Consider the following 13,501-nt stretch of genomic DNA (forward strand, 5'->3'; position numbering starts at 1 on the left):
GACAAAGAGCAAGAGACTGACACGTAAGGCACATAACATCCAAATATAACCAGTGGACCTTGTTTGGATGTGATTCAAATTGGCCAACTATAGAAAGACATTTAAATATGGACTGGATATTAGATATTATTAAGGAATTATTAAATTTGTTAAGGGTGATATGGAAGAAAACATCTGTATTTTTTGTAGATGCACAGTGATGCATTTAGGGGTGAAATGACATGCTATCTTAGAATTGCTTTAAAATCCTCCAAGGAAAACAAAGGTGGGGAGATAAATGAAACAAGTATGGAAAAATATTAATAGCTGTTGAAGATGAACATGAAGATAAAAATTTGTTGCATCTTCTCGCTTTCTGTGTGTTTGGAAATTTTTATAATAAAATTTAAAAGTGGGGCAGCCCCAAAGCAGCCTGCTTCAGGGCAACCAAGGCCAAATCCCAGGTGCTCCCCACACCGCAAATCCCCAGAACTCCCTTCTCAGCAGTCATCTCCCTAAGGTCACAATCCCTGCAGTTTCTGAGTAGCCTGTGAGGGGGTTTCACCTTCTCTAGGTCCCTGTGTCACTCCGACTACATGGCAGTCATTCTCACCTTTCTCCATCTTGATGTGCTAATAATCCTAGGAAAGACAGTCAAAGGGCAAATGGGCTGGACCAGACCTCACGGGGCAGTCCTTGTATTTCAGAACCTGCCCCTGCAGTGGGTGGGGGGGCAGGGAAGGACAAGAGGGAAGAGGGCAGGTACAAACTCCTCATAGTCATATGCATTCACGATTAAGTGAACTTCCAGAGGCTGGTGGCACCTTTGGTTGGAACACTGTTCTGAGATCTCTGCCTCCCTCAGGCTCCCAAGAATCATGCCTCATTCCAAGCAGCCTAGTCACTTCCAGAGTCTGATGCTTCTGCAGTGGCCTTTGAGCTACCTTGCCATCTGTGAGTATTGACCCAAGAGTGCATAGCAAGAAGCCAGAGTCAGAAGCCAGGACCAGATCTAGGGTGACTTTCAGGGCCATGTGAAGTCTCATCTCGAGCCTTTCCATCATCTAAGATTGTACTAGAGAGTAAAACCAAGGAGTCTCGAGTTCCATGAGTGCCCTGGAGAAGAATGAGATAGAGCCCCAGGAGACAGTGAGAATATGTAGGGGGAGGGGCGGGGGACGGAACAGGGTCATGATGGATATGAGTAGATCTAGTTAATTTCAGCCCCTTCCTAATCCTTACTATCTAGAGAGGAAAAGTGAGGCCCAGGGAATGCTCCCTTATGATCATGGGGAATAGGACAGAGAAAACGTTAGCATCCCAGACTTAAAGAAGTATAGCCTGGTTTGAACCATAGAGTTGTCTATTCGGGGAGTGGGGTGGTGGTTGCATGGGGGAAGACAGTGTCCATGGAAAGAATGGTGAATGAGCAAAAGGACAAGCATCATGGATAGGAAACAGTAGAAGGATGCAGATGCTGGGTGGGCAGTGTGTAGGAAGATATGGATAGCGTAGAGGTGAGGGAGAGTGGGCTAGTGGCTTAATGAGGGATGATGGATAGGGAGGGAGACAGGCGACAAGAGGAAAAAGATGGTTACCAAATGGGGGTAGGAGGGAAAAAAAACTGGTAGGAAGTAGAGAGCAGGAGTACAGAGATAGTGGCTGTACAGGGAACCAGGTGGACAGGGATGACAGGTAGGCAGAGAAATAGGGCTTCTGTATGGTAGATGATGGAGGAAAAGTTTGAAGGACAAGTAGACATGGATGATGACGAACAGGACCTGGATTGTGCTGAGGGCCAGGACCAGAGGCTTAGGTAATGTGGAGGGCTGGTGACGGGACTGGGCATAGTCAAGTTCTGCTGGCAGCACAAATTTGGTCTAACCTGGTCCCTCATCAGTTTGGATCTTGCAGCCATTGTTCATCTACTTGCTGTTTACATCCTTGTGGCCGCTACCAGCGCTTTACCTTGCCTGGTTGTTCCTGGACTGGAAGACCCCAGAGCGAGGTAAGACTCACAGACCTAGAAAGAAGAATGTTCCATCATAACCTGCAGCCAGGGAGTCCCACTTGCCATACCACAGGCTCCTCATCCAAGTTCTCAGAGCCACAGGAGCTGGGCCAAACAGGACTATCCTAGGGTCTCCTCCTTTCCCACCTCTCTAGCAGAGCCATGCCAGGGAATCCCTGAGCCTGTGGAATGTATGGGGTGGCACACACTGACATCATCCCCTACTGCTTTTGTCTCAGGTGGCAGGCGTTCGGCCTGGGTAAGGAACTGGTGTGTCTGGACCCACATCAGGGACTATTTCCCCATTACGGTAAGTATCTCTTCCCCAGTGTCCTCAGAGTTCCCAAAACTCTGAGGCAAAAGTCATTTATGCCACATGACCAGAGTTGTCCATAAGGAAGACAAGTATTCCAGGGAAGTCTCAGTCTATGCTAAATATACTTCAAGATTCAACATTTCTACTGAGCACTCCATACTCTGCTAGGAAACTTTGTACACCCTTGGCATCACCTGCCAGCTGACACAGGCAGAAGGCAAGCACAGTTCAGATCAGTTTAATAAGCATGGATTGAAAATGTACTCTGAACCACGTTAGCAGTACAGGGAAATGAGTAGGATGCAATTCTCTGCCATCGAGGAGCTCACATCTAATGGGGAGGACATTAGTATAAAGTATATTATTTGTTTGGCACAAGGTACAGAAGTAGTTCAGATGGGGGATAAGGCTTCACAGACATGGTGATATCTAAGCAGGGTTTTCCAAGTTCAATACAAGTTACTTAGACAGGCACTGGAAGGGGATTGGCGGGAAACAATTCCAGGAAGAGGTTCCAGAAATGTACTGCTATGCTGATCCTCAGGGCTCTCTTTGGAGTATACAACAAACACTGCCCCGACTTTTAGAGCCAAGCTTCCTGATCTTTTTCACAAAAGTGTTCATAGACAATGATAACTTGCACAAAACACACTGACATAGATGGCTGAGGCTACTTCTAGCCACAGGCAGGAGATCTGGCAGTTCTAGCTGTCCCAGGTTGTTGTCCAATGGCCTCAGAGACCAGTATCTCAGCCCTCCTGAAACCCATTCAGAAAATCTGTTGGAAAGCTCTGCTTTAGAGAGCACCCTGATCCCTGAAGTGTCACCACCCTTGTTTCTGCCATGTAATCTCATTCCACCACCTCTGGCATTTCTCTCCATGGCTGCAGATCCTGAAGACAAAGGACCTGTCATCTGAGCACAACTACCTCATGGGGGTTCACCCCCACGGCCTCCTGACCTTTGGTGCCTTCTGCAACTTCTGCACTGAGGCCACAGGCTTCTCGAAGACTTTCCCAGGCATCACTCCTCACTTGGCCACGCTGTCCTGGTTCTTCAAGATCCCCTTTGTTAGGGAGTACCTCATGGCCAAAGGTGCTTCTGACCATACTTACTGGAGCTTCTGGTCCACGTTTCTGCTTGGAAATGCACCCTTTTAAATCCCATCCCCTCCTCCCCAACCCCCGCCCCCATGTCATTGTAGCATACTAGTCAAAAGCATATGTTCTAGAGCTAAGCTGCCTGGGATCGAACCTAGCTCTGCCACTTACATGGTCTTGAGCAAACTATCCTCAGTTTCCTCATCCATAAAGTGGTGCGGATGAAAACAGTCTGACCTCAGTTGTGGGATGATGACTAAGTGAGATGATGCAAGTAAAGAATTCAACACTGGCCAGGTGTGGTGGCTCACGCCTGTAATCCCAGCACTTTGGGAGGCTGAGGTGGGTGGATCACCTGAGGTCAGGAGTTCGAGACCAGCCTAGCCAACATGGGGAAACCTCATCTCTACTAAAAATACAAAAATTAGCCGGGCATGGTGGTGGGCACCTGTAATCCCACCTACTCAGGAGGCTGAGGCAGGAGAATCGTTTGAACCTAGGAGGCAGAGGTTGCAGTGAGCCGAGATCACACCACTGCACTCCAGCCTGGGTGACAGAGCGAAACTCTGTCTTAAAAAAAAAAAAAAAAAAAAAAAAGAACTTGACACAATGCCTGCCACAGAGTATATGCTCAATAAATAATAGCTGTTTCTCTTAATGGAAAAAAAAAAAAAAAGGGTACCATTATACATGGGATTCAGAAAGTCCTTCTGGTTATCCCACTGAAAACCTTCCTACCAGTTTTGACTCAGTGCCTCCTGCAAAATGAAGATATTGCCTCAACATGAGCTATTCTGTTTGTCAACAACCTTTTCTTCTTCACACTCTTTAGTACCATCTCATTGCTCCTCTCCTCCTAGGAACTATGGGAACAAGCCAGTGAAGAGCAGAGAATAGAGTGTTCTCGCTTAGCAATTTTCTCCTCTCCTGATCATTTTGCTCCTTGATTCTCTTTAGGTGTGTGCTCCGTGAGCCAGCCAGCCATCGACTATCTGCTGAGCCATAGCACTGGCAACCTCGTGGGCATTGTAGTGGGAGGTGTGGGTGAGGCCCTGCAAAGTGTGCCCAACACCACCACCCTCATCCTCCAGAAGCGCAAGGGGTTCGTGCGCACAGCCCTCCAGCATGGGTAGGTGTTCCCCCCAGAGGGGCAGTGCATGGTGTTCCCTGAGCAGCATGACCTTGTAGGTGAGGCCAGGATGAATCAGATGTGAATTTTGCCCTCAAGGAACATACTACCAAGTAAGAAAGATGGGTCATCCAGTCCTTCTGAGCTAGCTCGACTAGTTTCTAAGAGGTCAAACCATAAACCTAGGTTCAATATCAAGGGAACCGGGCCAAAGCTGGCATATAGATGACACCCACATTATCTCTATCAATACTGATATCTACACCAGTCTGCTAATGGTAAGTGCATGGGGCAGTACAGTATAATGAGTATGTGTGCAGGATTGGGAGTCAGGAGCCTGATTTAAAATCCTGGTTCCATGACTGTGCACTCTGGGACAGGTTCCTTAACCATTCTGAGCCTTGGTGTTTTTCATCTTAATGATGTGGCTAAGAACTGTACCTACTCCATAGGGTGATTGTGGGCTTTAAATGAATTTATCCCCACAGAACACTTACCACGTCCCTGGCACACTATAAGAGATCAATAAATGTTAGTCACTGTGATTTAGGGACCTAGGGCTGGAGCTGTAGAGTGCCCCATTGGGTCAGCAGGCCAGCTCTCTGGACACAGGGAGAATTGTCCTATTGCAGACCTAGAGAAGAGGGGAGTATTTCTTCCAAGGACCTTGCCTGACGGGCCTGTTCACCAGTTGGAAGTATCATGTAGGGAAGAGCACTCTGAGTTGGGAGTCCTGGGTTCTAGTCCAGGTCCTGCCAGTCACTGACTGCCTGAGTGACCATCCCTTTCTGAACCTGTACTTCTGCATCCTCCACTGTGCCCTCCACGGCCTTTGCTGTGAGGAACCAGTAATGTAACATGTGTCAAAGTGCTGAGAGATTGTTATTAGCAAGTCACCAAGATTTGTGTAAGAGAGATTTACTCTTCTCTCCCTCATGGAATTTGAGCCTGACTACCCAGGGCACTGTTCAGGGTGGATTCTCATGGTCTGTGGAAGGGAAACAACTTTTCTCTGCTCTAATCCTATAACCCAAGGACAGAATACCTTACGCATCGCCCCCTTGGGTGAAGGGCATATCACATAAAGTATGGGCATCTGTGCAAAATTACTGTCATCTTCTCTGTGCTTTTCACTAATAGAAACAGAGTTGGATATTCCCCTCCTTGACACCTTCTGGAAACTTTTCATGATATGGGTCTTTCTGGGGATCTCTGCTCAACTTCTCTTGCTTCCCTGACCACCCCCCCACCCCGCTATATCTTGCCCTTGTAATCCTGGCCCAGAGACAGCACTCTCACTGGCCTTGAAAATTTCATGACAAGAGACATTAAATAGGGAAACCCTGTTTAGTGCAAGAAAAAATGCTTTGTGTCACCAGGATTTCACCAAAATAGATGAGGGCCTGGCAAGCAAACAAATGTTCTTCTAGGGTGGGTCTCATCCTAGACTGTGTTTAGAAAATAAATTGGAGTTTTCCTACAGGGCTCATCTGGTCCCCACCTTTACTTTTGGGGAAACTGAGGTGTATGATCAGGTGCTGTTCCATAAGGACAGCAGGATGTACAAGTTCCAGAGCTGCTTCCGCCGTATCTTTGGTTTTTACTTTTGTGTCTTCTACGGACAAAGCTTCTGTCAAGGCTCCACTGGGCTCCTGCCATACTCCAGGCCTATTGTCACTGTGGGTGAGTGCCACTCTCAGCCCCAATGCCACCTCAGGTTTCTCAACCTCAACCTCAGCCTGGCCCCACCAAAGAAGATGGCAGCAAAGGGGAAGGTGGGAGCTGATTTGGGATGCGAGAGTTAGGCCAAAGGTAGGAGAGGGAGGTTAAAGGAAGAGGAGGTTCTAACACTTTCCTTTTCTTTTTTCCCATCTATCTTGGCAGTTGGGGAGCCTCTGCCACTGCCCCAAATTGAAAACCCAAGCCAGGAGATGGTGGACAAATACCACGCACTTTATATGGATGCTCTGCACAAACTGTTTGACCAGCATAAGACTCACTATGGCTGCTCAGACACCCAAAAGCTGTTTTTCCTGTGAATGAAGGTACTGCATGCCCAGGAGCACAGAAGTGCCTGCCTTGAAGAAGAGACTCGCCTGCCACTAACCAAAGAGAGGCAGGAGATGAGGGAGGTTATATGTGGTAGGGGAGGACATGAGGAATTCCTTCTTTGCCTTCTTGCCACAGGGCCCTTACAGGAATTCTTTCTGAAGAGCTGCACACAGTCATTCCTCAAAGGAAGGCATCCTACTGCCCCTTATGCTGGGGCCTGATGCCTGGTCATCATTTGAGTCCCCTGGGACACATTAGCAGTCACTGCGTATTCCCCCAGCCCCTGGGCAACCATCTACTTTCTGTCTCTGTGGATTTGCCAATTCTGAACATTTTATATAAATGGAATAATACAATATGTGGTCTTTTGTGGCTGGCTTCTTAGCATAACGTTTCCAAGGTTTATCCATGCTGTAGCACGTATTAGTGTTTCATTCCTTCTTATAGCTGGACAACACTCCATTGTATATAGGTATACTACATTTGTTTATCCATTCACCACTGGATGGACACTTGGGTCATTTCCACTTTTTAGCTGTTATGAATAGTACTACTTTAAATACTCATGTATGTACAAGTTTTTGTGTGGTCCTCTGCCATCTCCAGATATAAAGGCTTATCTTATGCTCACACCACTGACAAGCATGCCTTTAGGATAGATAAAAGGTACTCAGGATCGTTTTTTAGTTGGCACGGGCATTTCCCATAAGTCACCTTGTCATAATGATCCTCTGACTTCATAGTCCCAGGGCACTTGCAACCATCCTCATAGCCTACTGTGGGGAATACACTTGATATCTATGTTTTAAAGCCTTACTAAATTCTGTTTAAAAGTTTTTCTTGCCGGGCGCGGTGGCTCACGCCTGTAATCCCAGCACTTTGGGAGGCCAAGGCAAGTGGATTGCTTGAAGTCATGAGTTAAAGACCAGCCTGACCCCGTCTCTACTAAACATACAAAAATTAGCCAGGCATGGTGGCACACACCTGTAGTCCCAGCTACTCGGGAGGCTGAGGCAGTAGAATTGCTTAAACCCAAGAGGCGGAGGTTGCAGTGAGCCGAGATGGCACCACTACACTCCAGCCTGGGAGACAGAGTGAGACTCTATCTCAAAATAAATAAATAAATAAATAAATAACAAACAAATAAATAAATAAAAGTTTTTCTTAAAGTTGTATTCTGAGAATCTTAAAAGAATAAATAAAAACACAGATGTCTCTTCCTTCACGAGGCAGCCAACAAGAGACACTTAAAAACACAGCAAATGACCAAAAGTTAAAAGACCATTTAGACTACTAGCTTTTTTTTCCCTTTGCTTAACCTTTAAATATTGGGTCTTGGTAGAGTCCCATCCTCTTCTCTCACATTCTACTGTTTCACGTCTGAGACATCTATTTCTAACCCAGATTTTCCTCATAAGCAAAGAGCGCGATAAATCCAATTTACCGATCTCCAACAAGCACCTCAACCTCAACATACCCAATACCAGTTGAGTCATTGTCCTTCTCCCAACTTCATAACTTATCACCAAATTGTATCAATTTTACCACCTTCATATTAATCCAACCTGTCCCCTTCTCCCCTTCTACAGTCACAATCTAGTCAAAGCCTTCAGCATTCCAAGACTATCTCCACTCTCTCTAGAAAAGCCCTCTTTAATCAACCCATCCTCATACTATTTCCAGGGCAATCTTGCTAAAACTTATATCTGACTTGTCATTCCCCTGCTTAAATCCTTTACTGTTCCTACAATACCTCCACCAAAAAATCCTAAATTTTACTCTGGGTGCCAATAATGTTCCTTAGATGTTAATGACTATTGCACAGAAAAAAATAATTCCGTGGGGGCGCGGTGGCTCATGCCTATAATCCCAGCATTCTGGGAGGCCAAGGCGAGAGGATCACCTGAGGTCAGGAGTTCGAGACCAGCCTGGCCAAAATGGTGAAACCCCATCTCTATCAAAATTACAAAAATTATCCGGGTGTGGTAGTGCATGCCTGTAGTCCCAGCTACTCAGTAGGCTGGGGCAGGAGAATCACTTGAACCTGGGAGGCAGAGGTTGCAGTGAGCTGCGATCGCGCTCATCTCTTAAGACTACATCAAATCTCACCTTCCCAGTGAAGCCTTCACCAGACCGAATGAGTTACTCCTTCCTTCATTCTTCTATAGCCTTGTTGGTAGGGATTGATTTGCGATAAGGCTGGAAAGTACAGAGCTGAATAATACAATAAATAATGTAGACTAGGCTTTCAAATGATAAGGACTTAGTGAACAGGACAGGGAATTACATTGTCTTTACAAGTGTACATGAATCATTCACAGCCATTATTTATGTATTTGAAAATAAAAGTACTTTTAACTAGGATGCAAAAGGCAGAAATTCTACCTAGTATAATCACAGGATACAATACAGCAAACTTAGAAATAAATAATTAAGGTAGAATTAGAGTCCACAGCTGAATTGGAATAAAAAATATTCTCCTGACAACTGGCTCAGAAAATAAATTTAGAGGCAATAATAGAACATGTTGGAAGGAATAAATGGAATGTGAATATCGTACATAAAAATGTATGCAAATACAAGATCATCCTGGAGCATCTTCAAGCACCAGAAAGCAAAGAAGTGCTCAGAAAACACCTGAGGCAGGTGTGGTGTGTCAAGGGGACATAGGAGCAACCTGAAAAAGCTCTCAATGGCCAAAGTTGAAACAATTTGAGCAATAAGACAAATAACATAAGTAACATAGTGTTGAATTATAATCTGAAGTATAAATTATATATACATGATTCCATATTGATATAAATGAATGAGTAAACAAATAAATAGTGGGAAAGGGACAAATCTTTACAGAAGAATTACAAATAATATATGTAGATATGTCCCCTCAGGAGGTAGAACTTAATCCCCTCCCCACCCCCAAGTGTGGGCTAGATTTAGCAATTCTATTCCAAAGAATGGAGTATGGGAAGTGAAAAACCATTTTATTGGCAAAAATGCAATCACTTTTGCCCCAACCTAATAATACTTTTCAGCAGAGAAACCAGGCAAACACTACCTTAACCCAGCAATCAAGGTTAATATTGAAACCGCCTTTGCAAAATTATGCCTGAGACAATGAAAGAGATCTAACTTAACTGACTCCATCTTGCTTCTAACCTCCAAGTTGTCCTTGTTCATTCCTGGGCGTAGGCTGAACTAACTTTGGGAAAAACTTAGTTTATAGTTTAAACAAAGACGGTAACAGCCCTTTCCCAAAGCAGACCTCCTTCTTGCCTGGGGACTAGATTGCCTTTGTAGGACTAACATTAGCCACAAGATTAGAAATTACAGTTTAGGAGTCATGCAGCTGGAGGCTACAACATTCTGACCCTCCTAAACTGCTCCTAAGATCTGTGCTTGAGATATTTTGCAGACCCTGCACTTGATGGATCAGCTGGCACCACCCAGATCAATAAAGTGGCTCATCTGATCTTGCGGCCCCCACCTAGGAACTGACTCAGTGCAAGAAGACAGCTCCGACTCCCTATGATTTCATCTCTGACCAATCAGCATTCCTGGCTCATTGGCTTCCCTCCACCCACCAAGTTATCCTTAAAAGCTCTGCTCCCTGACTGGGTGTGGTGGCTCATGCCTGTAATTCCAGCACTTTGGGAGGCTGAGGTGGGTGGATCACGAGGTCAGGAGTTCAAGACCAGCCTAGCAAATATGGTGAAACCCCATCTCTACTAAAAATACACAAATTAGCTAGGCGTGGTGGCAGGAGCCTGTATTCCCAGCTACTCCGGAGGCTGAGGCAGGAGAATCACTTGAACCTGGGGGGCAGAGGTTGCAGTGAGGTGAGATCACGCCACTGCACTCCAGCCTGGGTGACAGAGTGAGACTCCATCTCAAAACAAAAACAAAAACAAAACAAAAAAACTCTGCTCCCTGAATGCTCAGGGAGACTGATTTGAGTAATAATAAAACTCTGACCTCCCGTACAGCTGGCTCTGTGTGAATTACTCTTTCTCTATTGCAGTTCCCCTCTCTTGATGAACTGGCTCTGTCTAGGCAGCAGGCAAGGTGAGCCCCTTGGGCGATTACAACATCACAAGTGATAAATCATGTTGGTATCTTGTGATGAGAAGGGTATTTCACTTCTGTGCTATTCTCCAGTCCCAAGAACCTAGTCTAATTACGACAAAAATACCAAAGAAGCCCAAATTGAGGAATATTTCACTAAATACCTGACTAGGACTTCAAAATCATTTAAGTCATGAAAACAAGGAAAGATGTATTGTTAACAGACCAAAGGAGACTAAGGAGACATGATGATTAAATGCAATGTGCTATCCTGAATTGCATCCTGGAACAGAAAAAAGCAATATTGGTGGAAAAACTGGTGAAATTTGAATAAAGTCTGGAGTTTAATTAATAGTAATGTACTAATGTCAATGTCTCAGTTATGAAAAATGTGCCATGGTAAGATGTTAACATTAGGGGAAATTGAACGAGAGGTATTTGGGGACTCCGTGCATCACCTTTGCAGTTTTTCTGTAAAATTAATCCAAAATAAATAATTTATTTTAAAAATGTGTGGGTTTCTGACAGATTGGTCCTGAAAGAAAAACTAATCACTTTTAAATGTTTTTACTAATAAGAAAATAAATTAATTATATTCCTACATGAAAAGCTTTAAAAGTTACAGGAGAGTTAACCAATTAATTAGAACATATATACGATAAAACCCAGGGGTGTGTGTGGGTGTGAGTGTAGGTGTAATAAATTCTAGGCAAAGTCACTGAATTTGGCCAATGTACTCTGTACAACTCGGCTTGGGCTCCTATGATAAAATACCACAGAGTAGATGGCTTACACAACTAAAATTTATTTTCCCATAGTTCTAGAGGCTGGGAAGTCCAAGATTAAGGTGCCAGCAAGTTTGGTTCCTGGTAAGGGCATTTTCCTGGCTCATAGATGGCCACCCTTCTTGCTTTTAGGACTTCATATGGTCTTTCCTCGGTGAATGCACTTGGTGAGAAAGTGAGAGGGAGCTCTCTGGTGTCTCTTTCTGTAAGGACACTAATCCTATCAGATAAGAGCCCCATCCTTATGATCTAATTTAACCTCAGTTACTTCCTTAAAGGTCCCATCTCCAAATACTGCCACACTTGGGGGTTAGAATATTAACATAAGAATCATAGGGTGGAGAACACAAATAGTCAGTACATAAGATACTCCATGTTGTATAAGGGGGACATAAGAAGATCACTTTCACATCATAGGTAATATTCCAGCCAGGTGCAATGGCTCACACCTGTAATCCCAACACTCTGAGAGGCTGAGATGGGAGGATTGCTTGAGCCCAGGAGTTTGAGACCAGCCAGGGCAACATAATGAGACCTTATCTCTACAAAAATTAGCCCAACATAGTGGTGCACGCCTGTGGTCCCAGCTACTTGGGAGGCTGAGGTGAGAGGATGGCTTGAGTTTGAGGCTGCAGTGAGCTGTGATCATGCCTCAGCACTCCAGCCTGAGAGATAGAGTGAGACCTTGCCTCAAAAAAAAAAATAAATTAAATTATATCTCAATTCTAATCTTTACAGAATTGTTTGATGTACTAGTCTTAACAACACTAGAAATAACTTCTAGGAACTATATTTAATTTTTAATTAACTAATTCCATTTAGGCCACGAATTGTGCTCTTCCATTGACTTCATCTGAAAGTAAACATTTATTTAACATGGAAAATGTACAAAACAGTGAGTGCAAAAACAATCATGCTGCTCACAATGCTGACACATTATAGTTCCTTCGCTGCAAGGTCAAATTTCTTAAAAATTGCTACCAAAAATTTTAAGTTGTAATAATATTTATTTTTTAATAAAGTTTCAGATTTATTCTAATATACCAGGGATTCATGCTAAAATAGATATTGATATTCAACTTCATCCTGAACTTCAGTTGAATATTGACTTTAAAACTTGGCCATTCAGGCTGGTATCAAAAAGTCAAAAAATAACAGATGCTGGCGAGGTTACAGATAAAAGGGAACACTTACACGCTGTGGGAATGGAAATTCACTCAGCCACTGTGGAAAACAGTTCGGAGATTTCTCAAAGGACTTAAAACAGAACTACCATTTTACCCAGCAATCCCACTAATGGGTATATACTCACAGGAATAGAAATTATTCTACCAAAAAGACGCATGCACGTGTATATTCATCACAGCACTACTCATAATAAGAAAGACATGGAATTGACCTAGATGCCCTTCAATGGTGGATTGGATAAAGAAAATGTGGTATGTATACACCATTGAGTATAATGCAGCCATTAAAAAGAATAAAATCATATCCTTTGCAGCAACATGCATGGAGCTGGAAGCCATTATCCTAAGCGAATTAACACAGGAACAGAAAACCAACTACTGTGTGTTCTTACTTATAAGTGGGAGCTAAACATTAAATACACATGGACACAAAGAAGGGAACAACGGACACCAGGGCCTACTTGAGAGTGGAGGGGAGGAGGGTGAGGATCAAAAAACTACCTATTAGGTACTATGCTTACTACCTGGGTGATGAAATAATCTGTACACCAAACCGCAGTGACACATAATTTACCCATGTAACAAACCTGCACATGTACCCCCTAACCTAAAACAAAAATTGGAAGGAAAAAAGTTGGCCATTCAGCATTTGGCCAAAGTAAGTTTACAATGCCTCTTGTATCTGTGCATAAGAAAGGATCTGGAAGGATATACATCAAGGTATGAATAGTGACTCTCTAATCTTCTTTATGGTGGACTTTATTTAAGCCATCGGTCGCAGTGTCTCATGCCTGTAATCCCAGCACTTTCAAAAGGCAAGGTGGGAGGGCTGCTTGAGTCCAAAAGTGCAAGATTAGCCTGGCCGACAAAATGAGACCTT

General features: G+C 44.1%; 1 protein-coding gene across 1 annotated transcript; it reads left to right on the forward strand.

Moving 5' to 3' along the window:
• Window positions 1–804: 804 nt before the first annotated feature.
• AWAT1 (acyl-CoA wax alcohol acyltransferase 1) lies at window positions 805–6,945 on the forward strand. The gene is made up of 7 exons (XM_010384133.2): window positions 805–933; window positions 1,880–1,987; window positions 2,230–2,300; window positions 3,197–3,401; window positions 4,364–4,535; window positions 6,019–6,218; window positions 6,420–6,945. The coding sequence occupies exons 1-7, from the start codon at window positions 858–860 to the stop codon at window positions 6,572–6,574; spliced, it is 987 nt and encodes a 328-aa protein (XP_010382435.2). The 5' UTR covers window positions 805–857; the 3' UTR covers window positions 6,575–6,945.
• The last annotated feature ends 6,556 nt before the right edge of the window (window positions 6,946–13,501 follow it).

This window comes from Rhinopithecus roxellana, chromosome 7 (genome assembly GCF_007565055.1).
Source record: "Rhinopithecus roxellana isolate Shanxi Qingling chromosome 7, ASM756505v1, whole genome shotgun sequence".
In the NCBI taxonomy this organism is placed as follows: domain Eukaryota; kingdom Metazoa; phylum Chordata; class Mammalia; order Primates; family Cercopithecidae; genus Rhinopithecus; species Rhinopithecus roxellana.